This window comes from Malaya genurostris, chromosome 3 (genome assembly GCF_030247185.1).
Source record: "Malaya genurostris strain Urasoe2022 chromosome 3, Malgen_1.1, whole genome shotgun sequence".
In the NCBI taxonomy this organism is placed as follows: Eukaryota; Metazoa; Arthropoda; class Insecta; order Diptera; family Culicidae; genus Malaya; species Malaya genurostris.
In genome coordinates this window covers 293,484,859-293,512,848 of record NC_080572.1, presented here as the reverse complement: position 1 = coordinate 293,512,848, position 27,990 = coordinate 293,484,859, and the positions used below count along the sequence as shown (strand labels likewise).

Genomic DNA, 27,990 nt, shown 5'->3' with positions numbered 1-27,990 from the left:
AGGTTTCGATTTTAAAAATATTATTTATAATTTGTTTCAAATGAATAACCAACAACTGAATATCTTTATTGCACCAATAGCACCTTTCACCACAATATTACTAAGTCACAGCCTTGATCTCATCAGAGGTTTCAGATACAATTCAAAGGTTCTATTAACCGGTTCCTTGACAAGTAGAGAAAATAACATGTAATTAGATAGCATTAAACAGCTATAACAAATAGTCACCTGATTCAATGGGCTCTTCATAGCTTCCTCAAACAGTCGTTCGTATACATTGCCGTCGTAGGCTCCCAAAGCAGACCCCAGAGAATAATCCGGATACTCAAATGAATCTACGATTCCGGCAGCGTTCGGGCGTAAAGCAGCTAGAAGGATTTCGTATTTTTGCTGCAACTTGACGAGGTCGTTCTCCGACATAGTGGTAAACTGGTAATAAAGAAATCGTTTAATTGCAAACCTCACTGCAATAACAATACGAACCCTCAGCAGATCTCCTGCGACTTGCAAGGCTTCACCATATACAACCAACGCGCACAGCTGTCTCAGAACGTTGGCAAATGCCTGGGATGCTGTCTGGCAAGTATTCTCTATCATATCGTATGCCGATTGCAGTACAAACCAGCGTCCATGCAGTTCCGCTGCCTGCACTAGTTCCAATCCGGTCATGTTAGTAGCTTCCTCCGGAGTTTTACCAGCCTTTTTTCGATTTTCAATGTGAATGCTTGCCAGCCGTAGCTTATTGGCAGTGATTGCTTGAAAAGCCAGGATGATGACCGGAATTGAATCACTCCAAGCAAGTCGTTTGAAGGATTTACCAACATATTCGCTTAAATACTGAACCGTTCCCATCAGCTTCTGTCGTTTGAGTGCTTGATTCCATGATTTGATTAGATATCTATTCAGAATTAAAGGAAGAAACATGATTCTGATATAAACGAAGTAAAAATTCATTGGCATGTACCTAGCGGTTTGCAGCAATACAACCGTATTTTCTCCCTCGTACGTACAAGCGGCCGTTGCCAAACTGTAAAAAGTCATAAAGTTTGCACAGGACAAATATCCGTGACCGCCGCAAGCTAAACGGCACACCTCCATACCTTTGGCAGCATCCGAGGTGGAAACGGCCTTCAAACAGCAGGAAAGAGCATGCAATTCCGGTAGACGATTTAGGTTCCCCGAATCTAACTCCGAACTTGTTTTCAGATACATCTGCCATAGATTGTCGGCTGCCAGTTTCAGAGCAATCGCCTTGGCAATCTGCGGCAGTATTTTGCTTTGCTGAGTCAGATGATCGATTACTTGCACTTCTGGTTGGCTGAAAAAAAAACAATTTCATTTCAGTTTCAAAACTAGACAGAAAAGACTTACTCAGGATTGATGGGACTCTGTCTGCGAACACAGGAATATCTGACGGCAATCGTTGCGACTTTAGATAATTCATAAGCCATTCCCTTGACGATGATCACCCGTACGAAAACCATTGTTCCATAGGTCAGCACCGAAGACACCGGTTTCACATACGATCCATCACGCAGCAGTTGCGCATTTTTCATCAACATGTTATTCCGAGGAATTCTATAATTATTGAAGCCCAGATATCCGTTGTTGACCCCTTTGTAGCCTATTTTATCTCCGACTTCTCCAAGCTCCAAACCCGGTAGAGGCATGTGGGTGTCCTCGTCCCGTAGCTGAACCATAAACGGATGTACACCGTGGCACTTTCCGTTGGAGTAGAGCTGCGCCATCACAACAGCATAATTTACGGTATGACCCACTGAAAAACTTAACCGTATAGTAAGAAGCTTTACATTGAAACTATCAGCATATTACAAGCTCCCGGCCACCACTTGTAAGCAGTCAGCGATGGACAGTTCAACACGAACTCGTCGGTTTCACGATCGAACGTGGCCGTAGTTTCCAATCCCCGTAGAAACGTTCCATGGCCGAGCTCGGTCTGTGCGTACGTGCCAAGAATCTCGCAGTTCAGTGCCTTGTCGAGCCACTTTGCTTGCTGCTCGGCATTGGCATGACCGACGATGGCTGGGATAAACATGTCGAACTGAAGTCTCAGTGGGTTGCCCTCTTTGATGAGACCGGTTCCAAGTAGAAAATCCCAGAATTTACTGAAAAAAAAGTAAACAAATTACCAACAGATTTCGATCCAGGTTATAGATGTGCACTCACAGATAGTTCTTAGCATCATATTTTCCTTGGTTTTGAAGAAACTGCCGAGTCTTGGAGTATATCAGCGTTGCTTTGCGAATGATTTCCTCGTACTTTTCCTTATGTGATGCGAAGTGCAACGGTATTTTGTCATGAAAATCCGGCTGGCTCTTGAAGAAGTTCTCTGAGAATGTATGAACGATTTCAGTGGAATTCTGGGTGATACAAGAGTTAACAAAAACAAACCCCATTTGTCACCGGTATTCAGGGACCAGCATAACCCAAAACGGTTCGTATGGCCATGAATTGACACGAATAAATTGGAGTACTTTAAAGCCCTTAAAAAGATTTCCTAAGATTAGTGGTACCGTCGTCGGTTACTTGACGACTTAAATTTTAAAGCAAATCACCCTTTATTTCCTGAATCGGAAGTCGGAATCGGAACCAAAAGTAATTTCATTTGAATTTTGACGTGAAAACGTCTTACTGTACTATGGGGTTCCTTTTCAAAATTCGCCCTGTGGCAAAATGGGTAGAACTTAATCGTGAGTATCTCGAGTTGTACTAAGCGCTACAATATATTTTTTTCTCCATTCCATCACAAATATCATCAGCAATTTGTGATTAAATTTTCAGCAGTGTGAGATAACCATAACTAACTCAAAATTTAGTTTTCTCAAACTTTTTGTAACATTGAAGAAAAGTCGTTCTGCTTGAAGGCCTTTTTCGCTCTCAGACGACGGTTTTGAGGCAGTATCAGTCGCGTTCGCAACAGACAAAGGTGGTGTAAAGCCTCATTTGGATTGGATTCTGGAATTCTAAAATTGAATTTTGGGACTGAAATCAGAACCTGGACTCAAGTCTACCTGAATTCTGAACTTAATCTGAGGTTTAGAATTTTCAGAATACAGGTTCAAAAGTTTAAACTACGATTCTGGAACTGAATCCTAATTCAGAAATATGAAACTAGATTTTTGGAACTGCTTGCTTGACTAGATTTTGGAATTAAGTTTAGAGATTTCATTCAAGCTCGGAATTCGTGTTCAGAATCCTGATTCAGAATTTTAGTTTCAGAATTCTAGGACAATATTAAAGGTCTGGATTCTGGAACAAAATTTCAGATCTGAACTAATTCGGAACTGATTTCTGAATCATAATTGATTTTCTGATTTCAATCTCAGAATTTACTTCCTTAATTCAGTTTCAGGATTTTATTCCTATATTCAGTTTCAGAATGATTTTCCATATATTTCACTAGAATCTGAAACTGAGTTCAGTTCCTTAATTCAAGTTCGAAATTCAAGCTAAGAATTCACTACTAGAATTACCTTCTGAACAAAATTGACCCGAACTGAATTTAAAAAAAAAAAATTTACAATTTATTAAATTATTATTGAATTATTTTGTTTAGATTTTAGTACATTTCTTTACTATTCATAGGCCTCGGCCGGGATTGCCTTCAATTCCTTCAGCGAACTTTTCATGTCCTCGATCGAGTCATGACGCGTTCGCCAGAGTGGATATTTTGGAAATCGGAAAAAGCCACTAGGGGGCCAAATCTGGCGAATACGGTGACTGAGCGATAACTTTCGTTTCGTGTTTGGCGACAAATTCAGTTCCACGTATTCAAAATGTGCTGAGTAGATCCATCAGAGACAGAGCTTAAATTTGTCACGCATTCTCAATGAAAGAAACCATTCCAACAGTCTCATTTTCAATGTTTTACTGTCTCATTCGTAAATTACCGACACCAGAACAAACGAAGAGAGACGAAGCATTTTCGTTTCTCATTGAAAAAAATGAGAGAGAATAACTGCCAACGTCACTCTTTCCTCTATGACAAGACGAAACCAAACTAACGTCTTCAGGAAGCAACAGCACAATTTCAATTCTCATTCTTTCATCGCTGTATTGAAAATCTGTGACGCTTGGCTTAAAAAATGACTAAAATATAACAAATCGGAGTAATTACATCCCAGAACTTCTTTGGAAACCAAAACTACTACAAATTCGAGCAGTAACAGGTAAAAGTCGTTGTGAAACCTTTTTTCTGTCATTTTCGATTCTCAAAGCTTCGGTTGAACACCGACACTGCGATTTTCACTGAAAACTGCAAATGACTGAAAGAGCAAATGAAAGAAAAAACACAATTTTGAAACCACTGTCCCGCTTATGTCATTGACTGTACATGGATTTCGTTCTCATAGTTTGCTAGCGAAGCTGAGAGTGACAGTAATTTCTTGTCATTTTCATCTATTTTTCAGTCGATGGAAATGACTTTTGTTAGCTCTGATCAGAGATGCAAAGATCCTCTGCTATCTCTCTAATACTATTACGACGATTTTCAAGCACAATTTCCTTCACATTTTCGACACTTCCGTAACATTTTTAATGATTCCATGCCGAAATTCCACTTGATATAGAAAATTTCAAGCAAACTCGTTGTTCAAATTTTTCTCATAGTAAAATAGGTTTCGTGTCGTAAACAAACAGCTGCCAAACACACACTAATTGACATATTTCACTCAAAATTATCTGAAAAAAATAGTAAACCAATTTTTTCCGAAGGTAAAATCGGAATCTGGATTTTGAAAGTGAGTTCAGCTCGAGAAATTGTACAATTAAATCCATGAACCTGAATTTTGCAACTGAATTCGGGAGCCAGTCCAGGGTTTCGGATTTAATTCTTAAATTCAGTTCCAGTTCCTGGATGTACAGAATACAGTTTATGGTTTAGATAGACAAATTGTGGAAAAAATTACTAAAAACTTACTGTAAATCAAACATAAAAAAAACCTTCTTAATCAACCCAGTGGTTCCTTTATCTTGCCGTTTGAATAGTCTCATTAAACATTTGTAAGATTCTATACTCGGCCATTAGAATTGTGAGCTTATCAATAACCATCAATAATAATCAATAAACAATGGTCGCTTAGAAGCGAGCCTAAATCTTTCATCTCCGAGAAATTTAGTTGCATTGAGAATGACTGAAAATGTTCGCCATTACCCCTTCCAAAGGCTATAGCAGGATAAGCATGTAAAATCTGCCCACAAATGTAATTCGTATCGTTATACCACATTCGAAAGGTCATAGACTGCAAACAATTTTCTCAAAGTTTCAACCCTTTAACTGCCATATTGACGGAGCTAGGGTGGTTCTATTCATTTTTATTTTATTTGATTTTTGAAGAAACTACTCCTCCGAAAAATTTGAAAAAAATCAGGCATATTTAAGGCATTATGGGGATGCTTCACAATTTTTTTCAAAATTTTTGAAGATGTATTTCTTTCATTAAAAATACTAGAAAATTTTGAAACATATTTTTTCCCTCTTCCAATTTTTGCACCACCTTGGATTTTTTAGTGATAAATAAAGAATTTTTGGACATGTTAAAATGGTATATTTTCATATTTTTTAAAAATTTGGACGACCAAAATATTTAATTTTTTCTAAAAAATCAATAACAGTCGACCATGCGTTCCCATCAAATTCTGAGATAAGGAAACGCATGGTGCTTTATCTTAGCAGTTTCTAGTAGTAGTCGACCATGCGTTCCCATAAAGTTCTCTTAAAAGGGAAACGCATGGTGCTTTGTTCTAGTACTTTATGATGCAACTCAAGCGCAGGGCTTAGAAATCAAACTAACGAAAAGAAGGAAATGAGTATCAACCTTTGCATAATACATACACGATCATACTTCGGGTACAACCTAGAAAGCTACAAAGCAAGAACTTACTGGTATGTGGTTTATATATGAATGGTAGTAATATATGAACGTTGCGAGTATCAAACATATGCAGTTCGGTTACGGTAGTCAAGAACTAGAACGGGTGACTGTATATAATTCGATGATTCGATAATGTTTCATAAAATGGTCAAATCGTTTTGCACTGTTGGGTCTCGTACAATGCGGTTTTCTTTTTGCCAGCTCTGTACATTTCACTAAATACATAGCGAGTTGAAACAGCAGTGAATTTAATTTTTTCTTTTTTATATTGGTGTCAAACAAAAGTGGGCACTGATGAAGGTTGGAATCGATTTCTTATAATTGTTTTTCCATAAATACGTTTATTTCTTAAGGCAATTTACATTTAGTTGTTCTTCGCCGTAGCATCACTTTTACATAGAATTCTTATCCTAATATAATACTAATATAGTCACAACAATTTGAGTTTAATAAAGCATATTCCGCTCATTTTTGAAATATCATATTATTTGTACCAAACGATGAACTGCTATAAATTATAAAATAAGCTGAAATTTTTATACATTTTGTTGTTGATTGTTGTTGGAGTTTTTTATCAGCACATCATTTTTAATAAAATTTTGCTATTGGATGAACTAATGGACGCAGTAGGAGTCAGAACTAAGACTCAAAAGGGTCAATTATTAAATTGAAACTTCAATTGTCTTTATGAAATGATTAAGAAGTTCCATGTAAGAAAGGTCACGAAAAAATTTCTGAAAATTATTGACTGTATTATTCATTTAAATAGGAAATGGGATAAAAATGTTATAAAAATACATTGCTGTTTCAATGCACACATTTTCTCTCTGATTCTTTTCGTTTATTCTATAGAATTATCATCGTCACTTGGTAGCTGTTCTGATTTAAGCATTTCTGACAATATTTGCGCCGGTTTCACAATTCTGGATAAAAACCGAGCATAAGGAAAGGTAGTGATTAATGGCGGCCTCATGTGAACAGCAACCAACAGTTCTATTGCCAATAACGCATTCACAGCAACGGCGCTGGATTCCCAACTATCCAGTCGAATTTGTAGTGTACTCGATATAGTACTTGGAAGCTTTTAAAAATGAGACTTATTACCGGCCCGAATAGCTTTTTTGTGATCTGTGTGTCTCAATTGGGTCATCTCGTTATAAAGCTTTAAATCCAAAATTTCTTGGCAGAACATCCTTTTCAAAAGCTTCTATTCCAGAGCTGCGATATTCCGATACTTGTTGCTCTCGTTCCAATCCAAGGATTGATAATATTATCTTATAAGAACTTCCCGTTCGCAATTTGAACAAAATTATTAAACCTGTAAAAACCTGGAAGCGTTCCTCTGAGAGTGAAAATCACTTACTGAGTTAATTATGTATTTTCAGATATTTTCTGGAAAAAATGGAGCTTTCTACACAATATACCCAAAAATTAAAGAGATCGATTCAGCGAATCAAGTTTTTTAATAGACATGGTCGATAAATGCTTGACTTGAAATTATGCAAAGGTTATAAAAAAAAACGAAAAATAACGCATCACTATTTTTTATATCTGTTGTTGGTTCAAATTTTAGAATAAATATAAAAATATATAGCGCTATCAGTCTACAAACCATGAAAACCATCATGAAGATGTTCGATTGACGTTTTCAAACACAAAATTCCAACTTTATCTTTATCATACATTTTTCCAGAAAACTATAGACATCCCTCGATAACATACCTTTATGATAACTTTTGACACTGTAATGAAATTTTCATTCTTTCTTTCATTATTCTTTCTTTACATCCATCAGCAACACGTAAAAAACTGAAACCCGCTCTAGTTCTTGACTGCCATAACCGAATTTCATATGTGTAATACTCGCGACGTTCATGTATTACTACCATTCATATATGAACCACATACCAGTAAGTTCTTGCTTTGTAGCTTTCTAGGTTGTACCCGGAGTATGATCGTGTATGTATTATGCAAAGGTTGATACTCATTTCCTCCTTTTCGTTACTTTGATTTCTAAGCCCTGCACTTCAGTTGCATCATAAAGTACTAGAACAAAGCACCATGCGTTTCCCTTTTAAGAGAACTTTATGGGAACGCATGGTCGACTACTACTAGAAACTGCTAAGATAAAGCACCATGCGTTCCCTTCTCTCAGAATTTGATGGGAACGCATGGTCGACTGTTATTTATTTTTTAGAAAAAATTAAATATTTTGGTCGTCCACATTTTTAAAAAATATGAAAATATACCATTTTAACATGTCCAAAAATTCTTTATTTATCACTAAAAAATCCAGGGTGGTGCAAAAATTGGAAGAGGAAAAAAATATGTTTCAAAATTTTCTAGTATTTTTTTATGAAAGAAATACATCTTCAAAAGTTTTGAAAAAAATTGTAAAGCATCCCCATAATGCCTTAAATATGCCTGATTTTTTTCAAATTTTTCGGAGGAGTAGTTTCTTCAAAAATCAAATAAAATAAAAATCAATGGAACCACCCTAGCTCCGTCAATATGGCAGTTAAAGGGTTGAAACTTTGAGAAAATTGTTTACAGTCTATGACCTTTCGAATGTGGTAAAACGATATGAATTCCCTTTGGGGGCAGATTTTACATGCTTATCCTGCTATAGCCTTTGATTGACATCGTCAGTTTATCAAAATTCGAATCATCTTCGAGAAAATTCAGCCGACGAATATGTGCAGTTAGTCGGTTACGTTATTTATACTATTAAATCTTCAAAACCAGAAGGGACAATCATTTTATTTTCGAACTTCATCCACAATTCAATAGAAGCTTCCAAATGAGCCTAGGCTTGTGAAAATTAGTTCTGCCATCTCTGAGAAAATCAGGCTGTAAAAAAACAACGAGCTTTGTCGCTTACGTCACATATACTATTATATCTTCAGAACCGGAAGTGGCAGCCATTTGATCTTCAAACCTAATCCACAATTCAATAGTTACTTTCAAACGAGTTAAAGCGTGTTAAAATCGGCTAAACCATCTTCTCAGAGATTTGAGCGGTAAAAAACCAACGCCTTTTTTGTCGGTAAAGTCATATCTGCCATCATATATCCGGAATCAGAAGTGACAGCCATTTAATCTTTCAAATAGATCCATAATTCAACAGTAGCCTTCAAATGGGCCTAGACGTGGTGAAATCGGTTTAGTAGTCGTAGTATGGTAGTCGGACTTGGATAATATTCAGCAAGTCATGTATGGGACTATCAATGGTTTATTTGGTTACAGAATCTCATGGTCTGCAAACTAGAGAAAATCACTAGCCAATATAAAGAGGTAGCTTATGAACAAAGCATTCTTTAAATTGACGTTTTCCTACTGAGCACCCTATCTCCGGAACCAGGGGTTTGATCCGAATGAACATTGGAATACACTGAAGTCTTTTTTCAGGCGAGTTTACGTACCGCATGAAAAACCGCATAAAAAGCCGCATAACTCTGAGAAAAATCGCATAAAAAACCGCATAACTCTGAAACTTCGCATAAAAAATAACGCATAGCTCTGAAACTTCGCATAAAAAACCGCTGAAAAAAAACCGCATAAATCTGAAACTTTGCATAAAAAAACCGCATAACTTTGAAAATTCGCATTAAAAAAGTCGCATAAAAACCGCATAAAAAAGGACCTTAGTGTATTCTTATGGCATCTTAAAACTTTCCATCTCCGAGAAAAGTGAGTGACATTATTTTCACATTGTTGGTGCATACCACCCTGTAATTCCGGAACCGGAAGTCGGATCCAAATGAAATTTTGGGAACTTTGTATAGAACTATAAGACTTTCAAACTAAGTTTGTTTGACTCATTTGAATCTAAATTTGTGAAAATCGGTTCAGCCATCTCTGAGAAAAGTGAATGACAATAATTTGAAATATGAACTGGTGGAAAACGAAAGCATTGCTGACAAATCGCTACTTGAGAAAAATTGGCAACAAGGAATACGGACGATGTGGGCTCACCACCACCACCACCACCACCACCATCTCCACTTCACAGGTTTTGTTAAGCAGCCCTTACACGAGACAATATTATTGTCAATACAAGGAGTATTGACAATACTTTTGATCGTGTAATGGTAACTTCATTGGATTGATGAAAATATTGTCAAAAAATCAAAACTGCTCATCAATCCGACAATACTTTTTCTCCAGAGAGGAAACTGTCAAATATGTACAATGAACTCTTCTCTCAATGTTTCAATGTTCAGTTGCAATATTTGAAGCTTCAAACGCTTAATTATTTCGAAAAATGCGGACTCAAGTTACCAAGTCAATTGGATTGACGGTATTGACAATACTTTGGATTGACAATAATATTGTCACGTGTAAGGGCCGCTTTAAAAAAAGTTGAATGCCATTCGAATTCAGGTAAGTTTACGTTTTATTAGCGATTTCACGCGATGATATTCGTCGTCTTTTTTCAGTTGTATGAAGCTGCCGCGTAACGTCAGACGTAAATTGCAAGAAATTCTTCAGCATGTTGACGAACTTCAAAACAAAATGTAAAATACGATAACCATCATCAACAAACAAAGTGAAGAGTGGACAAATCTAGAATAAAAAATTGTCAAATTGCAACGAAAAATATTACGCTGCAAAAAATAATACGAAAGTATTAAAAAATTGTTAATATTAATAATAAAAATGGTAGGTTTTTTTATTGTAAATAAACTAATTTGTGACTTAGAAGATAAATTGCATGTGACTCGGTCTGTATTAGTTATTAGCGGCCCTTCCACGTGACAATATTATTGTCAATTCAAGAAGTATTGACAATACTTTTGATCGTGTAGTGGAAACTTCATCGAATTGATGAAAATATTGTCAAAAAATCAACACTGCTCATCCACCAATACTTTCTCTCCAGAGACGAAACTGTATAATATGTGCGATGAACTCTTCTCTCAATGTTCCAATATTCAGTTGCAATATTTAAAGCTCCAAACGCTTAATTTCTCGAAAAATGCGGACTCAAATAATACAGCCAATTGGATTGACGATATTGACAATACTTTGGATTGACAATAATATTGTCACGTGTAAGGGCCGCTTTTGGTTTTCTATATATTACGAAAGAAAAAGTACACTGTTGTCTTTCTCTTCCTCATTGGTGAATCCAATATTTATGTATTTATGAATAGATCAACATACACCGTATATTATGCATAGTTCAACATAAATGTATAGTTCAACATAAACCGCTAAGCAGACGTAAAGTTATTACTGTTTGCAATACACTTATATGTTTTGCCGGTGAAAGGGGCAAAACTCCTTCCTAAAGTGTCAAACGAAAACAAGTTTCGCTTATCTTAGCCTCTCAACAATTCACAACCCTTTGCCGTCAGTCCCGATTGATACAAACTTTAGAAATAGGATAATATAGGAAGATTAACCGGTCGTATGATAAAAATCAAACTTTGGAACGGAAAACCGCAAAAGAATTGTTCGACCATTTGCAATCCATATAAAAAAATAACCATAATAATACAATGTAAATGAGAATTGCTTCGATGAGAAAGTTTTTTAAGTTGTTTGTGTATTTGTCAGATTTACTAGTTGACAAGAAGCTACCAAATGTTATCTCTATTCTATTATTGTACGAGACGTAAGTCGTAAAAGCGCAAACCAACAATGAATATGCATAATTTTATATCAGTGAGATTAGTTAACCGGCTCTTACACTACCTTACTGACCTATCGATCGCTTATCGTCGAGTTGCTCTCTTCCACCGACCCACCAGAGGGTGAACTCTTCCTGGTTGAAGCTACATTTGTTGCGTTCATGCTGAAGATCTTTGTTGACTGATCCGGAGGGCATGGTTTCTAACACTTCCTATATGTATTGACTGCTCAAAAAAAGACGTCTTGCAAAAAAAAACTCCCGGTTACTAGCACGAAGTACACGAAACCAGTTAAATGTTGTCTAACTCAACTTGTTTCACAGACCAATTTTACGTACGCTTATCAAAACATACCTTAGAAAACTGAATAAGTAAAACGACGCTCCGTACGTATACTGCAGTGGACTGAATTAAACTTGCGCCTGGCAAAACATGACCTCAGTCGGTCTCACACGCTCAGGTAACGAAAGAAAGAGAGCGAACTATTTATTTTTAAAAAGCTCGAAGGTTTGAAACGCATAAACTAACTGAAGGCGCAATAATGGTTACATTTCTAAAACAAATATCCATTGGTGCTTAATCTTACAGAAACTGCTAATCAATTTTCAAACTCTCCTTCATCGTTGTGATCAGTACCGTAAGGATGAATGATTTCAAACTCTCCCAAAAGACAGAACAGAAAGAATACAATATAAATGGAAATCATTATAAATCCCACGCTGCGACGACCTTGGAAGTCTGTGAAGAGCAGAGCCAGCAGAATTGTTCCCAGTAATTGAACCAGAAACGCTTCGATGTTTTGACCCATGGCACCTTCTCGAGACTAAAAACAAACAATTCATTAGTAACCGGAACCATAAGAGCATTTGTGAATGACCTACGAAAGCCACGTGATCAGCTCTGTCGAGGGCCTTCACAATCATGGAGATTCCAAGGCCGAGACAAAGATCTACAAAACAAAAATGTATCAATTTTCACTGACAACCTGACGACGTCAATCATACTAAACAGTGGTCCTCCTAGGCACGCTGCAAATGCCATTTTTCCGTAGCCTTGTTTTGCCAATGTTATATTCGAGAACATATCGCCAATGCTGTTCCCCCATGCTAGAACCGACAATCCAAGCATCGATCTGGACAGGTTGAGCACCAAACCCATCGTGACGAGTAGGCTAACGACTTCCTGTGCAATGATGTAGATTATCATAATCGATCCTGCAAACGCTAGAAGCGCATATACGAGATGATATGCCGGAGGTCTATCCGTTCGTGAGGTAAAAAATATTGCGATCATCAAAATTGAAGCGAATATGATCAACCAGGCCCAGGCAGGTACTTGAAGCATTTTCTCAGAAATCCCTAAAGTGTTGGATGTTTTTTATCAAATCAGTAAAGATTGTAAACTTTACTTACAGCCGCTAATGGCCAGGAACGTCAATGGAAGAGTAAAACAATGGACCATATTCAACAGTTTTGTCCATCCGTGTCGTTCTATGGTGTAATCCATTATGGGAATAATTAGGGTGAGCAGCAAACGTATTGGTATTTTCAGAACGGCAATTATTTTTCCACACCATCCCGATGTTTCCCACTCTTCCATTTCGATTGGATTCAGATGATCGCAGAAGTCTCGAAACAGATGATAGTTTTGCGGTGGGCTTGCTTGCCTGATGAAAATGCTCACTCGGTTTCTGGATATGTCCACTTCCGATCCCATCGATGGATTCCGTGGTCGAATGATGACTTCCGTTTCACCTCGCAGTTGATTGTAGTACGAATCGGCTTCCGGTAGTTGCCCACTCAACGAAACTAGAGCAAATAAATAAACATAATTGCTACATTTTAACATACTATTAACTATGATTAGTTACGCCTTGATTCGACCGCATGTAGTTTCCTTTTCCGCAGGAAAAAGTCCACTAGCACAACTGTCAGGTACGCCCCGTAAACAGTAACGACAACGATAGCATCCGCAAGAAAAAATCTCTCATCGTAGGCACAGATCGTAATCCAACCGACAGCAAACAGGAAGAACAACACATCCCGCACGATTCCGGCAGGATCGGTCTGAAACGGTCTTATCAGTAGGATAGTGGCGGCCACTACACCGATCACAAACGTTGCCGCTCCCAACAGTTCGCCAAACATCATCTCCGTATCACTGAGCGGGTTGCTAACCGCCGTGAACAGATCCGGTGATCCATTGCCAAAAGCCAGAATTGTGACACCGGCCACGCTCTCACTGATTCTGAGAGTTTTCGAAATTACAGCCAGCACCGGACAGAAGCTATAGAGAGAAAAAAAAAAACTTTTTTGTAGTAGCAATTTTCTACAATTTTGTTTCTCACGTACAACTGATCAGCGGTTGTTCCGAGCACAGTGAAACAAATCAGCAAACCACCCACGAGTAGAAGAGTACCTAACGTGAACAGAACCGTATTTTCGCTCCCGATGGTGCAGAACAGGAAGTACGTGTAGTCGAAATAGTTGACATCTTCCCGGCATGATGCGGTACGTTTGACAAAGTCACATTTATCAGCCGGTGCTAAATTATGGATTTGATTACAGTCATCCTGAAATTACAGGAAAAAAATCACTAAAAAATTCAACAACATCAGAACCAGTTTCAAAAATTACCGGAACGTCTCCGGAAACGTAGCTAGTGTGTCTTAAGAATCGGTTGATAACTTCGGTGCTTGTAACGTTCGCAAAAACGGTTGACATGTTCCTGAACTAATTCCTACCACCCAAGCCTGCTTTGATGTTTTACCAGTATTTTGACAGCAGTCATAAAAATGGTGCAAAACGAAAACTCTTCTTACAGGCCCCATTTTGAGGCTCACAAAAATTTTCTAATTTCGACAAAAACGCAACCTTGCGGCTATGTCCATCAGGTACAACCGCAGGAGAGATGTGCTTTCGTTACGGAAACTGCCGAGTGCCATGAAACCGTTAACTACATATATTACACGCATCTGCTGTACTGTGAAATTGACAGTTCAAATGTGTTTTTATTCAGTTTGGCGTTATTTTTTTTGGTAAAATTGCTTTTGAAAGTGTTGATTATTTTATATGATGTGTTTATTTTCAGTGCTTTTGCCTTGTCATGTTGTGCTACATAGTTCGACACAGTGTCCTTAACTGTTACGTTCCGGCAATGTTATATGTATCGAAGTCCTTACATCTCAACGAATATGTCGCTGGAGTTACAATTCTCACTATTTGTAATGGAATTTCCGAAATTGCAGCAAATTTCAGACAGACTGGAAGCATTGATACCGAACTGATCTACAACCAATACTTGGGAACTTCTTTGTTTGAAATGGCCTTCATTGGAGCACTTATAGTTTTGAGACGCCGTTTCTACGTCTTTCCTGAATTCTTTCTACCGAGCATCATCACACTAATTGGGGCATCCACTCTACTACAGATCCTGATGCACCAGGAACAAATCAGTTTTGCACAGAATCTAATTCTGCTAGCGATCTATATTGTGTACCTAATTGCAATCATGCTCACCTCCATAATCGTACGATCACAAATCGAACAAAGTTCCAGCAAGAGTTTGGAGCGAGCAGTGATGCTTAGTATGGAATTAGAAATACGTACTCGTGATGGTCGAAGCGTAGACATAGAAGCAACACAGGCCGCAGGATTCGTTGGAACCCATCCAAACCAACAACTACTAGCGCAGTTTGTGAATCGATTGAGGCCTTTCCTGTGGCAGGAGCTGGAAGTGTCCAACGGATGGATGCGATCAGCCAAACTGTTTGTGGCCCCTGTACAAACTCTAATCACACTGCTGGTTCCAAAAGTTAACTACGAACTTCCGATGCACGGTTGGTCTAAGCTGATGTTTGTGGTGAACGTTGTTCTGTTTCCGCTATTCTGTGTTCTAGTTATTTCTGGTAAGTACAACCTTCATATCAGACTTAATCTTCAATCAATGTGCTAGCCAATTTGTTCATAGATACAAAATATCTTTCTTCAAAACAAGAACACAAAACCACCATAAAGTATTTAGCTATAGACGTTTCCATCCCGCAATGCACTATTTTGAAAATTTTACATTGCTGATCGAATGTCTTTCTCAGTTCTGTGGAAATGGTGAATAGCAGATGAAGACAGTCCAAATACTGTTGGATCCGATATTGAATAGGAATATGAAGCTGATCATCAAAGTGTACTTGTCCATTTTTCGAGTTAAATGCAATATTCCTATTGTGTTTCATTGCCATTCCTACTCGAAAGGGCAAAACCAGAGCAATCCACGAAACCAGTGTTTTTTAATGGAAAACGCCATTAGTTTTGAGAGCAGCTTTGCAAATTTCGTACCTGTTTCGCGTCATCGATTTATCACAGATGTTTAGGAAAAAACATAGGATAGACCGGGGTTAAGTCAGACACTTTTAACAAATTGAAAAAAAGCATCCTATTCTACTAGGTTTTCATCCAAGTTATCTCTACCGATGTGTAGCTTCAACATTCAGCTACAATGCCCAATTTGTAGTTTGGAAAAATGCATAAATTTCAGTAAAAAGTTGCGATGAAGTGATCGATCCAAAATCCAAAATTTCAGAAACTGCGTGGCTAAACAGAACACATGATGGGGTGAAACCGAACACTTTTTGGAAATTGAAAAAAAACACTCATTAGATCTAGGTTTTTACCATATTTATCTATACCGTTGTGTAGCTTAGACTTTCAGCTGCCATTCTCAATTCTTTACATAAAAAACATTCGTTAGTTTTTGTACCAAATCACGATGAAGTGACCAACTCAAAATCCAATATTTAGGAACCGTGCGGCTAAACCGGACTATAAAGCTTCACCTAATCTTATTTTCCATGTAATCGAAAACACTCAATAATCACTAGATTCAGAACGAAATGAACATTTGAAGGCACTAACCAGACCATAATTACAATATGCACGGAAATCAAATAGATCCAAAATATAAGAAAATTTCAAACAAAAATTTCAGTGAAAACCGTACACGTTTTGACACAAACACGCTTGAAGCACTTAGTGTCATTCAACAAGCTGACGCCTGTCTGATGATAACTCATCAGCTCCTCACAGAAAACTGTAACGTTTGTAACGCCTGTAACTTACTAAAAAGTAACCATTCGTAATGCTTATAACCTACAGAACAGTACCGTTTGTAACGCATCGTAACGTCTATAACTTACAAAAAGTAACGAAAATACTTATAACTTGTAACGCATGTAATGCTTCGCAATGTCTATAACTTGCAAGAAGTAACGCATATAACGCTCCGTAATGCCTATAACATACAAAAAAGTAACGCTCCGTAATACCTACAACTTACAAGAGTAACGCTTTGTAATGCCTTTAACTTACATAAAAGTAACGCTTCATAACGCTCCGTAACGCCTTTAACATTCAAAAAGTAACGCATGTAACGCTCCGTAACGCCTATAACTTACAAAAAAGAAACGCATGTAACGCTCCCTTACGCCGATAACTTACAAAAAAGTAACGCATTTAACGCTCCGTAACACCTATAACTTACAAAAAAGTAACGCATATGACGCTCCCTTACGCCGATAACTTACAAAAAAGTAACGCATGTAACGCTCCGTTACGACGATAACGTACAAAAAATAACACATGTAACGCCCCGTAACGCCTATAACTTACAAAAAAATAACGCATGAACGTTCCGTAACGCCTATAACTTACCAAAAAGTAGCGCATGTAACGCTCCGTTACGCCTATAACTCACAAAAAAGTAACGCATGGAATGCTTCGTAGGGGTATAACATACAAAAAAGTAACGTATGTAACATTTTGAAACTCATATAACTACGCATGTAACGCATCGTAACGTTTATAACTTACTTAAAAGTAACGCTCCGTAAAGTCTATAAATTTCAAAGAAGTAACGCATGTAGCGCCGATAACTTACAAAAAAGTAACGTATGTAACGTTCCGTAACGCCTATAACTTAAAAAGGTAACGCATGTAACGCGCCGTAACGCCTATAACTTAAAAAACGCATGTAACGCTCCGTAACGCCTATAACTTACAAAAAAGTAATGCATGTAACGCTCCGTAACGCCTATAACTTACACAAAAGTAACACATGTAACGCTTCGTAACGCCTATAAATTACAAAAAAGTAACTCATGTAACGCTCCGTAACACATAACTTAAAAAAAGTAACGCATGTAACGTTCCGTAACGCCTATAACATACAAAAAAGTAACGCACATAACGCTCCTTTACGCCGATAACTTACAAAAAAGTAACGCATGTAACACTTCGTAACGCCTATAACTTACGCAAAAGTAAGAAATGTAACGCTTAATAACACCTAGAATTTACCAAAGAGCGACGTATATAACACTTCATAATACGTATAACTGCCTAAAAGGTAACACATCGTAACTCGTTTACCGCAAGAATTTAATCCCAACAAAATAACTCATATGATTCAATTTAAGAAAATTGTTGTATGCAACGCTTTCTAACTTCTTTCATTTAATGTAACGCTTCTCATCTCATGATAACATCGAGTGAAACGCTTTGTCAAATGGAACATTTTTCCACATTGCGGACGGATATAGCGTGATGGGTAAGTCGATGCCTTTCACGCAACCCGCCGGGGTTCGATTCTCAACCCCGCACATAAGGTCAGAAAGTTTTTCTGAAGAAAGTTGTCAAAAAACTTCGTAACATATATAGCTTCAAAAACTAAACTTATTTTGTCTAGACCCACTCTTTGAGCCATCTGACTAGTTTTGACGAGTTTCCTGCTTATTACATCTTCATAAATAAAAACACACTTTAGAAGTGAAATTTGAATCATTTATCAACCTGTAACTATGAAACCGAAAGTTTCACACGGATAAAATTCGGGCCGATAGAAATAGAAATACACCGATGTCTCTTTTTATGTCGGCGATACGTACCGCATAAAAAAGTGCAAAAAAGGCGAAACTTCGAAAATCCGCGTAAAAAATGTCCTTAGTGTAGTTGGGATCTCACTGAACACCAGTATATCCAGATCTCAGTCCAACCGAATTCAACCTATGTTTGAAACTGGTTCCAACATGGGTTGAAGTGATTGGCAAACCAATAGCAAATTTTATTATTAAAACCGAACCTCTCAATGGTAGAAATTAACACTATTTAGTTTGAAATAAGAGTTAAAATATCCAAAACCATAACATAGTCTGCATGAGAAAATAAATTATGATAATAAGCGATATTTTATTCCAACTAAAAATTTATCCTTTCTTGTTTCAAGCTGCCTTACCAGTCTTCTTGAAGATCCTCTTCACGATTGCCCAAGAACGTTCGATGGGTCGAAGCTTGAGGGCAATTCGGTGAATAGCCTTTTCCGCAAGCCAATTGAGAGTGGTTTTGGCATAGTGAGCCGACGCAAAATCCGACCAAAACAGTGAAGGTGTACTATGCTTCTTATATAAAGGCAGCAATCTCTTCTGAAGACACTAAGATCGATAGATTTCTGCATTTACAATTACGGTAGTGTAAAAAATGGTTGACTTCAAACCACAGGAACATATTGCTTGCCATACCAGTACCTTTCGACCGAATTTATCCACCTGAATCGACCTGTCCGCATCGCGCACATCCTCCCCAACGACGACAGTAAAGTATTGCGGGCCTGGAAGGGTTTTTGAGTACGATTTACATAAGTCTCATCGTCCATCAAAACGTTTGCATCCGGACACTGCAAAAGACGCTAATACAATTTCCGGGCTCTTGTTGCTGCTCTCTTCTTCTGTTCTACACTTTGTTTCGAGCTATTCTGCTTCTTGTAGGTCTTCAGGTGATTTCGCCTCTTGATACGCTGGATCATTCCGACACTCGTTCCTGTTTTTTTGGTCAAATCATGTATTGACATTGATTTGTTCTTCATGATTAGAGATACCACTTTCTGGTATCCGGGTTTTCTGCCTATTCCTGACAGCTCATCCAAAGAATAGTGTTCCCTAAACTTATTAATCATGGTTTTAACACTGGCATGATGAATTCCAAACCGCTTCGCCAATTTTCGCATAGTAATACCCTTCTCACTGAGCCAAGTGTAGAGAACCTTAATTTTCATTTCCTTTTCAATACGCGACATATTGAAGCGCAGAATTTCGAACGCACAAACAAGCAAACAAACGAAAGCTGACAGCCAAACACACAGCATGCTGTGATCTGAGCATAGAATACCATCCCAAATACATGCGTAAAACACAAATGTATGTGGCTAAAATTTTTTTTTTAAACTGATGATTTTCCAAACTTAACTAATTTTATATTATGGATATTGGTTTTTCAATTAATTACTCAGAATTCCTCTCCTATTTCGACAGGTACAGATTACAGTTATCACAAAATGGAACTGGTTTTCGCTACATCCGTCATGACTGCCGTTCTGGTTTTCTTAGTCACCCGAACCGATCGGAAACCACCCGGATACATCGGGATAGCTCTGTTTGCACTGTTCGGCACAGTTTTCGTTTCACTGTTGATAGTTTTCGAAATAGGAGCCATGCTGGGAACGTTGGCGGTTGTTATGAACATCAGCAAAACATCACTTGGAATAACACTGCTGCCTTGGGCGAATTGCTGGATCGATGTAAACACAAGCCTAGAGCTCACCAGAAGAGGTGTGTCCAAAATTGGGTTCGCCGCATGCCTAGCGGGACCATTGTTTAGTAAGCTGAATTATTAGATTTATTTTCGCTTTTTTAATTTCGTTTTTCTTTTTCTAGACATTCTTATTGCTCTTTTTATAGTATTCAGCACTCGCATGATTCAGTTCGAATCGTTGACCATCGAGGTTCGCGAGGGTGCTTCTGGTCCTACTTGTAGTGCTTATCTTGTGATCACTTCGGTACTAATTTTATTGACGCTCGTGTTCAGTAAATTTCAGGCACGAGCGTGTCTAGGATTCATGCTTTTTTTCACCTATGGAATGTTTCTGCTGAATACTGTGCTGAGTGAGTTAGAAATCATCCATGCCTACGGTACGGACCACAACGCAGACGACAACGACTAGACCAGTTACCTAAGGAATGTGATACCGTAAGAACTAGCAACAGCGTTGATGGACACTTTGTTGTCTCATAGAGATGCTTTATTGATTAATTACAGAAATGTAGTAGACTTTCAATATCAAATATCGATTTCAATAAGTTATTGGATTTAGCGTACAGGATTAGGTTTAGTTTTAAAATCCTTGAATGGCATGTTTATCTCACAAATTCAACAGCATTGTTTTTTTTCTCTCAAATTTTAAAACTAGAATTCGCTTACCTGTCTATGTGTTTGCTTCCGATTTAGACGGGTTTCTCGTGGAAACCACCGTAATATTTATTAATCGGCCACTAAACAAAAATATGTTTCCAGGCAAAGGATCATTACACAAATTAATTATCGAGAAATAGGAATGGGAAAGCGGATATTTTTTTTACATACTTTACAAAATCGCAAACATATAATTTGTCATTAAATATGATGACTTAAAATAAGGCAATACAATCAATTCTAAGCTCTATGTTATCACTTACATAATGCGGTTGTACAATTGGACGTCTTTACTATCATCAAATATTCGTGTATTTATTGGTTTCGCGAAAAAAAATGAATATTTGTTTCGCCTTTTTCTCGATTGCATTGAAGCCCTTTTCTCGACTTTAGGTCGACGGAGAGGTGCCAAAAGCTTCTAGTCTTCGTAAAGTTTGACAGGTTATGCAAACCAAGTGAAAGCTAGAAATTATAATGTTGAATACTACATTTGTGCCGGTTCGTGGTCGCGCTTTCATCTGTTTTGTTTGTTGTGCCGAACGGGTTGGAAAGTGGGTGGTAATAAGATAGCAGAGATGCTTTTCTCAAGCCACGAGAAAAGGTCCTATCAATGTGGGCGGGGTTTTTGGTTTGGTGAAGATAAATTATGTTGCTCTGTAAACGTGAACTGGTGCGCAAATTACGATAGATAAAGTCGAGAAAATACGAAGACAATCGGATTTGGCTGTTGACGATTACGGCAAAATAGCAATTGACAAACGTAGAAATGCTGCTGTTGTTGCTTGTAGGGAAAATATGTCGACTTTTGGTTTCAGGTCAAAAAGTCGTTTAGTTTTTAAATTTCTACTGTTAGTCTAAGTATTTAGTTTTACTGCTAACAAAGAAACTTTGAAACTCTAATCTCCTGCATTTCGATTTGAAGTTTTATTTTTTGAACTCTTGAACCCTTTAAATTTTTGCTACTAGAAGTGTTAGTTTGAATTCCGACGGTTGCTACGACTGTTGTTGAACTCGAAAATAATTTATTAGTCCTAGTTGGAGTTTTGATCACAATACTTTTTATCAATTTATATTAAACCTTAAACTTAACATTTTCCAATCATGCTATCTACCTTTGCTGACTGCTTATAATTAACCAAAATTATGACTTACTAGTCCAGGTCACTTCCCTTACCAATGGGGCTAGGATAGTGGGGAGAGTAAAGTCTAATTTCATGCAGTCGAATCAATAAAGTCTGGCTGGTTTAGCTGCAGGCCGGCTGCAGCGGATACACCATTCGTGGTACCAGTTTGATTGGCATTCAGATCAATACAGGCTGCTCCGAGGGCATTCGGGGACACCCCGTTGCCGTTTTGATGGGCAACCAGATGGGTTGGAAGAGACACCAGCGGAAGGGCCTGGAAGTTCGTTTCCTCTAGATCGCGTTGCAGCTGCATTAGGACGGGTGTTTCTTGGACAATTGACTGAATGCTATGCAGAGTCTGTGGATGAGAAGTAATAAGCAGTTGCATTTGATTTCCAGTTCGATCGATTATTCGTTATGAATGATGAAATAAACCTACAGAATGAATACCTCGTTTAGTCATGCAACTATTCTATTATTACCCAGTAGGCCATGCAACTAGTTGTATAGGACAAAACCTTCGCCTACTTCACACAACCGTGACATCATTGGAACGATTCAGTGTTTCCATTCCGAGGGATCATTATGATTATGATAGTTTACGGTAAGGATGCATGCATTGAGACTAGAGACGAAACACTTCCCTTTGTATGATACAATATATTAATATGTTCAATTTCATTTATTTACTACAAAACAGGAAAAAATAAGGAACTATAGCGGTTTACAATTATAAGCGCCCACCAAGCCACCAACTTTTAGGTTACAAATGTACCAACAAGTGCTATCTTGAGATAAATGTTCGATTAGATCGTTTCGGCTTATTGCTAACAGTGCTATATAAGGTGTCTCAAAAACAAAAAACAAATGAGTTTCAATGGCACATGTATGCAGTTGATATGCAGATGAGACACTTAAACCTCAACAGCTACTACCAGTTATTCCACGTGTGCACTAGAAACTTTTCTACTATTTTAGAAAAGGTTACACTTACTTCAAGCGCCCTATCAATGGCGTCATACTGGCGCTTAGCCTCACTCAGTGCTTGGTGCCAGCTGGCGGTCATCATCATACTGGATCCGGTTTTGTCACCACCGCTACGAGAAGTCAACGAAGCCAGCTGTTGTTCCTTCTCGCAAAGCATTGCTTTCAGTTTGGGAATCTACGACAAATTACATTACGATTACACGCTAATTTATTGAAATGCCTCTGTACTTACCTCGTTACACGCTTGTACTACGTGATTAATCAAATCCTTCTCCATAACGGAATCATTTTCGTTCCACGATTTCAGTGCACTAATAATGTCCTCACGATTAATTACCAACCCGGAGCAATTACTGTTTCGATTGTTACTACAAAGTGTGCTTAGCTGGCATATGTCTTCATTTAGTTTCTGTAATTGCAATTCAAAATAGTATAACACTTCCCTGAAATCTCCCGCAGATACCTACATCAATCTCCGCTCGATGGGTTTGTAATTCCGTTTTACTCTTGGCAATTTCATTACCACGACAAATAAGTTGCTGTGAGGCATCCTTGAGATCGTCTTTCAGTTTTTCATTCAGCTCTTCGTACTCCTTGACACGGTCTTGAATCTCTTCGTTGGTTAAAGCAAGTCTGTTTCTAAAGGAAAGCAAGCATTACTTGCCAGGAAAATCAACAACAAAGTCTCAACTCACTTGTGACTAATCAACTCCTGTATGCAGTGGTCGTTATCCATCTGCACAATTCGCAACACCTTCAGCAGCTTCGTGATCAAATTGTCCACATCGATGACCTGATCGACCAGCGATTGGGCATTGCAATACTCACAGATCGACGGCATTTCGGCAGCCGAAGCCTCCGCGCAGCAGCTGTTTTCATCGTCCTCCAGCGACGAGGAATGACTAGCGGTGGTATGATCGGCCCCGGCTGTCCGCTGTTCGGTGCCACACGACTGACGGAAACGTGGCGATCGGCCACTAGCGATGATACTGGACTGGAACTCAATCTGCTGCCGGTTTGTGATTGCCTGTGAAAGATTGTCCAACGATTCGTCGTGCGACATCATCACATTGGCACCGCTCTCAAGCGAAGACGGCATCTCGATCTGCGAAATTCGCGTCGACGATGAAACCATATTGTGAGAATGTGAATCCGGCATCGTCACATCCTCCAGAACGTTGTCCATCATCAGGCATGGTTCGGTTTCTGAATCAAGCATTTCCGTTGAATCGGATTCTGATAGAAAAAAACAGAAACTCAATGAGATAGAAATTACGATGTCAATCGAGCTTACCAAGCCCACACATTTCCTTCCTCTCCTTGCAGACTGCACCGGAAGTGCTTGATTTGAGTGCAGCTGACTTACTGGTAGCATTTCGGATCGCACTGATTACAGCAGCAATGAACGAGTGACCACGCTGCGGTGAAAGCGGTGTTTCGTTCGAGATTGTTTTCTGGACAGCATCTTGGCGTTGCTGTTGGCACTGCTGTAGATCACCGCAATGTTTGTTGTTACCGGTCGGTTGTTCACCCTGCGGGCTACCATCACAACTGCTACTGTTGGTGTACGCTTCGTTGTGGTAAATTACATCCTATAAAGGATAAAGTCAGTGGTTGAGATTACAAACCGTCACTCCAGGGATGAATCGAATTAAATATCACTCTGTTCATGCGTTTGATCAAGTGAATCAAGATCAAAATATGTTAACGCTAGGAGGAGATGTCACGCTAGACTACTTACACTTTTGATAGCTACATAGCGATTAGGCTACATACTAAGGGAGACTATTGTAGAGGCTACCACACGGAGTAGATAATGAAGGAATAAAACTTCAGCGCAGGGTTATTTTGCAGGTGAAAGCCAAACGAAGTTCAGGTGGAGGTTCGGGTTAAACCCCATTTATGCAACTTACCGTATGGTACGTAATCTCTGGGAACGTGAATTTGAAAAGTTTGGGTAGTTTAGGAGGGGTTTGACGATTTGTACGAATCACAAAGTTGGTTAGTGCAGGATACATTAAGTATGAAAGATTGAGAAAAATGATTATTAGGCGGAGGTTAGAAATAGATTCATAGCTGAAGTAGTATTAAATGCTTTATCTGTTTATTGTAACATCCTAGATAACTGCTAAATTATAGAGATAGAGCTTTGATGAACAAATGATTGGGTTGGTTATTTCAGTCAAACTTTTTCCTATCAAAACAGCCTCAAAATATCTTAATCATCAAAGATGTCAAATAGATGAAAAGGTCTATACTGTATGATAATTGTAACGACTGGAAGATGAGTTTATATAACCATCGACGGCTTTCGCAGTCCCAAATCACTAGGTGAACGATTTAATTTATAAATTGGGCAATTTAAGAATTAAATCAAGTGAGTTCATACTGATATTAAAAATGTCCTAAGATACAATACAGAACCAAGTTCTTTCAGGACTACCACTTAAACGATTAAAATTTGTTACGTAGGTTATCTTCAGATTGTAGATCTGAACAAAATCAGATTCCGGATTCCAGTTTCATTGATGATTTCTAGACAGTTTTAGCAACAGATTTAAATATATCACAGGGTTTGGATGAGTGAAGCAGTGAAGATGAGTATACAGGCTTCACGGCGCTTGATATTCATGAATATGCCTGCTTTATGAACTACTAGCTGACCCGTCGAACTTCGTCTCGTCTGAAATATTTTTTTTAAATTTATGTTTTCGGATAGTAAATTGTCTAACGTTAATGTTTTATTCTATTATTTTCACGATTACTTGGCCTACAATAAACGAATTGCGACAAATTCATATTCAACACATTGAACTCGACCTACAGAAGAAATATCATCAAAGATTATTGTGAACGTGTTAAAAACTTTTGTAACGAAAAATATAAACAAATGTACCATCTCATCTTTCGAGGCAGTGAATTGAACAGAGATTGTAGATCTCTCTCAAACAAATGGATGGAGTTGAACCCCATTTTCAAACTTGATGGGTGGAGTAGAAATGACCAAATGAATACTTTATATTGATTCCGCAAATTTACAAAAGCTGCCCTCGCAACTTGTTATTTGTAATTGCATATTGAAGCTTAATTGTAGACTGATGACGTTTAAAAATTTAAAGGCAAATCCTTGGGATTATCGGAGGGAATCAAATTGTTTTGAGCAGTTTTCCATAAATTGGTTCACCGCTGGTCTGGTGATAATACTTAGTTGTGTTTTATAAATGTTCGCAGAATGGCAATCACAGGATCAATTTTCGATTCACAATTTAGCAATAAAATGAGACATTCATCTTGGACACTCGAAAGTTCAAATTACTATTTTATTAAATATAGTGTCCATTAACTTTTTTAGGAACGCTGAAATCGTTTAATAATTGTATCAATAGCCGTCTCACCACCACATAATTTTGCTTAGTATTCGATCTAAAATTAACGAATGGCGTTGAGTTCGGTCTTGAGAATCAATACCGGAATGAATTATTTATAAAAATGAGCATTTCTTCTGTTCTAGCGGAGTGAACATGATGAGTGATTCTACCATTATTCTTCTCATCGTTCAAGCTAATGCATAAAACAATAGATCACACAACTAATGGTTTTTACATACCACAATTTCTCCTTCATGTATGATATTCACGATTAGCATTTGGTAATTGGTGGTTAGGAGAATGATATGATTTGGCTCAAGCAGCTTACAATTGTCATGAACAGCATTCCTAAGCAGTTTTTTAGTAATCCATCCTTGAAAATTTACCCGAAATGGCTAAACGAACTTCAGCATGCTAAATGCAAGGAAAATCTCTTTTTTTGTTTCGATTATAGAGGTGTCAAACTTAAGATCATTCGCCTCTTCGAGCCAGGAAAATTTTATGACCCTATGTTCAGGGTTGGGAAACGAACCCAGATGGACTGCGTGAAAGGTATCGACTTACCCATCACGCTATACCCGTCCCTGTATCTGACCTCATTATTTCAACAGCAGAATTCATTTATTGATTTATACAACTCACGCCCATCGTGGCTAACATTATTCATCTAACTGATTGCATCGCACACAATGCATCTATTGGTAAACGATATCAGAACTTTTGATCCTGCTTACGGTATAGCTAGAACAACCATATGCGTTCCACTATGTCATTTGGCATAAGCTATAAAGCACGTGTTTCAAAATGACGATTCTTAAGGATCAAGCATGCATGTACAGTTTCCACCCAAAACTACTCGTTGCGCGCCAAACGATTTTCCAACGATCTAGTATTCTTTTCTTCAGCGGCGAAATACTGAGCATCTCGTTGCGCGCCAAACATCAGTCGTAGATCTAGCAATCATTGGCGACTTTTTCAGTGGAAAATTCCATTGTCCATACAAAATAACTTTATTGGTTTTTCCCACTTTTCCGGTAAGTTTTCCAAATTTTTTTGATGTACGAACCCGGTGGGGGTAAAAACTGATCAAACAAAAAAAAAGCATCTCAATCCGTCTATCCGTTCTTACGTGATGCGATTACAAAGAAAGATCTCTGCATTTTTATATATATAGAAGATAGAAGATAGATATCGCTTTTGAGGTAGCGTGAGCCTTGTTGTTGTTGAAAGAGAGCGAAAAATGTTCACCCATACCACTGTTTCTCCTTTTCTCGATAACAGAGAATGTCTAACAGCAAGCAACTATCTTCATCATTCAGTAATAGCCGTTCAACCGAGAAGGTTGTGTATAGAAGCGTACAGTTTAATAACGCTGGTTGGTTTACACGCGTTAAATACGACAACGGTTGAACTACAGGTAGAGACCTGTTGGCAGCAGCCGTTAAAACGTATAGTCGTGCTGCATAAGAGAGCCCTAGTGCTGGGCCAAGCTGGTGAAGGAAACAACAAAGGGCGTTTCCCAAACTCTACCCAGGCCGCAATATACAGCCACAAGTGCTGAGCAGGAGAGTGCAAAGGCACATCGAAGAGGAAGATTGCAAAGGCACATAGAAGCAGGAGAGTGCAAAGGCACACCGGTGCGAAGGCACTTCGGTGCAGAAGCATATCGGTGCGGAGCACAAGGAAGA

At 38.2% G+C, this 27,990-nt stretch overlaps 4 protein-coding genes across 4 annotated transcripts in view; 1 reads left to right on the top strand and 3 right to left on the bottom strand.

The window, feature by feature from the left end:
• Window positions 1-3: 3 nt before the first annotated feature.
• Window positions 4-11,946, bottom strand: LOC131436307 (probable peroxisomal acyl-coenzyme A oxidase 1). The gene is made up of 9 exons (XM_058604962.1): window positions 11,885-11,946; window positions 11,604-11,773; window positions 2,188-2,350; window positions 1,834-2,126; window positions 1,372-1,777; window positions 965-1,318; window positions 484-898; window positions 229-429; window positions 4-165 (listed from the first exon to the last, which is right to left on the bottom strand). The coding sequence occupies exons 2-9, from the start codon at window positions 11,725-11,727 to the stop codon at window positions 106-108; spliced, it is 2,016 nt and encodes a 671-aa protein (XP_058460945.1). The 5' UTR covers window positions 11,728-11,773; window positions 11,885-11,946; the 3' UTR covers window positions 4-105.
• A 182-nt stretch (window positions 11,947-12,128) lies between these two features.
• On the bottom strand, window positions 12,129-14,548 carry LOC131436308 (putative sodium/calcium exchanger 7). The gene is made up of 7 exons (XM_058604963.1): window positions 14,167-14,548; window positions 13,882-14,102; window positions 13,401-13,816; window positions 12,943-13,338; window positions 12,535-12,888; window positions 12,412-12,479; window positions 12,129-12,353 (listed from the first exon to the last, which is right to left on the bottom strand). Exons 1-7 carry the CDS (start codon window positions 14,251-14,253, stop codon window positions 12,129-12,131), a joined length of 1,767 nt encoding a protein of 588 aa, XP_058460946.1. The 5' UTR covers window positions 14,254-14,548.
• Window positions 14,549-14,679: 131 nt separating this feature from the next.
• Window positions 14,680-20,576, top strand: LOC131439475 (mitochondrial sodium/calcium exchanger protein-like). Its single transcript, XM_058610518.1, has 3 exons — window positions 14,680-15,437; window positions 19,887-20,231; window positions 20,289-20,576. The coding sequence occupies exons 1-3, from the start codon at window positions 14,687-14,689 to the stop codon at window positions 20,573-20,575; spliced, it is 1,383 nt and encodes a 460-aa protein (XP_058466501.1). The 5' UTR covers window positions 14,680-14,686; the 3' UTR covers window position 20,576.
• Window positions 20,577-20,626: 50 nt separating this feature from the next.
• Window positions 20,627-27,990, bottom strand: part of LOC131439474 (uncharacterized) — a 132,357-nt gene continuing 124,993 nt past the window's right edge. The window contains exons 5-10 of the mRNA XM_058610517.1: window positions 24,229-24,526; window positions 23,630-24,170; window positions 23,402-23,573; window positions 23,167-23,343; window positions 22,942-23,109; window positions 20,627-22,305 (exon numbers count right to left, since the gene is read on the bottom strand). Coding sequence (XP_058466500.1) covers window positions 22,036-22,305; window positions 22,942-23,109; window positions 23,167-23,343; window positions 23,402-23,573; window positions 23,630-24,170; window positions 24,229-24,526 — 1,626 coding nt within the window. The 3' untranslated portion in view covers window positions 20,627-22,035. The remainder of the gene's footprint in view (window positions 22,306-22,941; window positions 23,110-23,166; window positions 23,344-23,401; window positions 23,574-23,629; window positions 24,171-24,228; window positions 24,527-27,990) is intronic.

Excerpts from the sequence above, each read along its gene's own strand:
- LOC131436307 (XM_058604962.1), bottom strand. The coding sequence starts at position 11,727 with ATGCCCTCCGGATCAGTCAACAAAGATCTTCAGCATGAACGCAACAAA. Across the intron at positions 899-964 it reads GTATTGCTGCAAACCGCTAG|ATATCTAATCAAATCATGGA; the intron begins GTACATGCCAAT and ends AATTCTGAATAG. Across the intron at positions 430-483 it reads TCGCAGGAGATCTGCTGAGG|TTTACCACTATGTCGGAGAA; the intron begins GTTCGTATTGTT and ends CTTTATTACCAG.
- LOC131436308 (XM_058604963.1), bottom strand. The coding sequence starts at position 14,253 with ATGTCAACCGTTTTTGCGAACGTTACAAGCACCGAAGTTATCAACCGA. Across the intron at positions 14,103-14,166 it reads ACGTTTCCGGAGACGTTCCG|GATGACTGTAATCAAATCCA; the intron begins GTAATTTTTGAA and ends CTGTAATTTCAG. Across the intron at positions 13,339-13,400 it reads ACATGCGGTCGAATCAAGGC|TTTCGTTGAGTGGGCAACTA; the intron begins GTAACTAATCAT and ends TATTTGCTCTAG.
- LOC131439475 (XM_058610518.1), top strand. The coding sequence starts at position 14,687 with ATGTTATATGTATCGAAGTCCTTACATCTCAACGAATATGTCGCTGGA. Across the intron at positions 15,438-19,886 it reads CTGTGTTCTAGTTATTTCTG|GTACAGATTACAGTTATCAC; the intron begins GTAAGTACAACC and ends CTATTTCGACAG. Across the intron at positions 20,232-20,288 it reads CCTAGCGGGACCATTGTTTA|ACATTCTTATTGCTCTTTTT; the intron begins GTAAGCTGAATT and ends TTCTTTTTCTAG.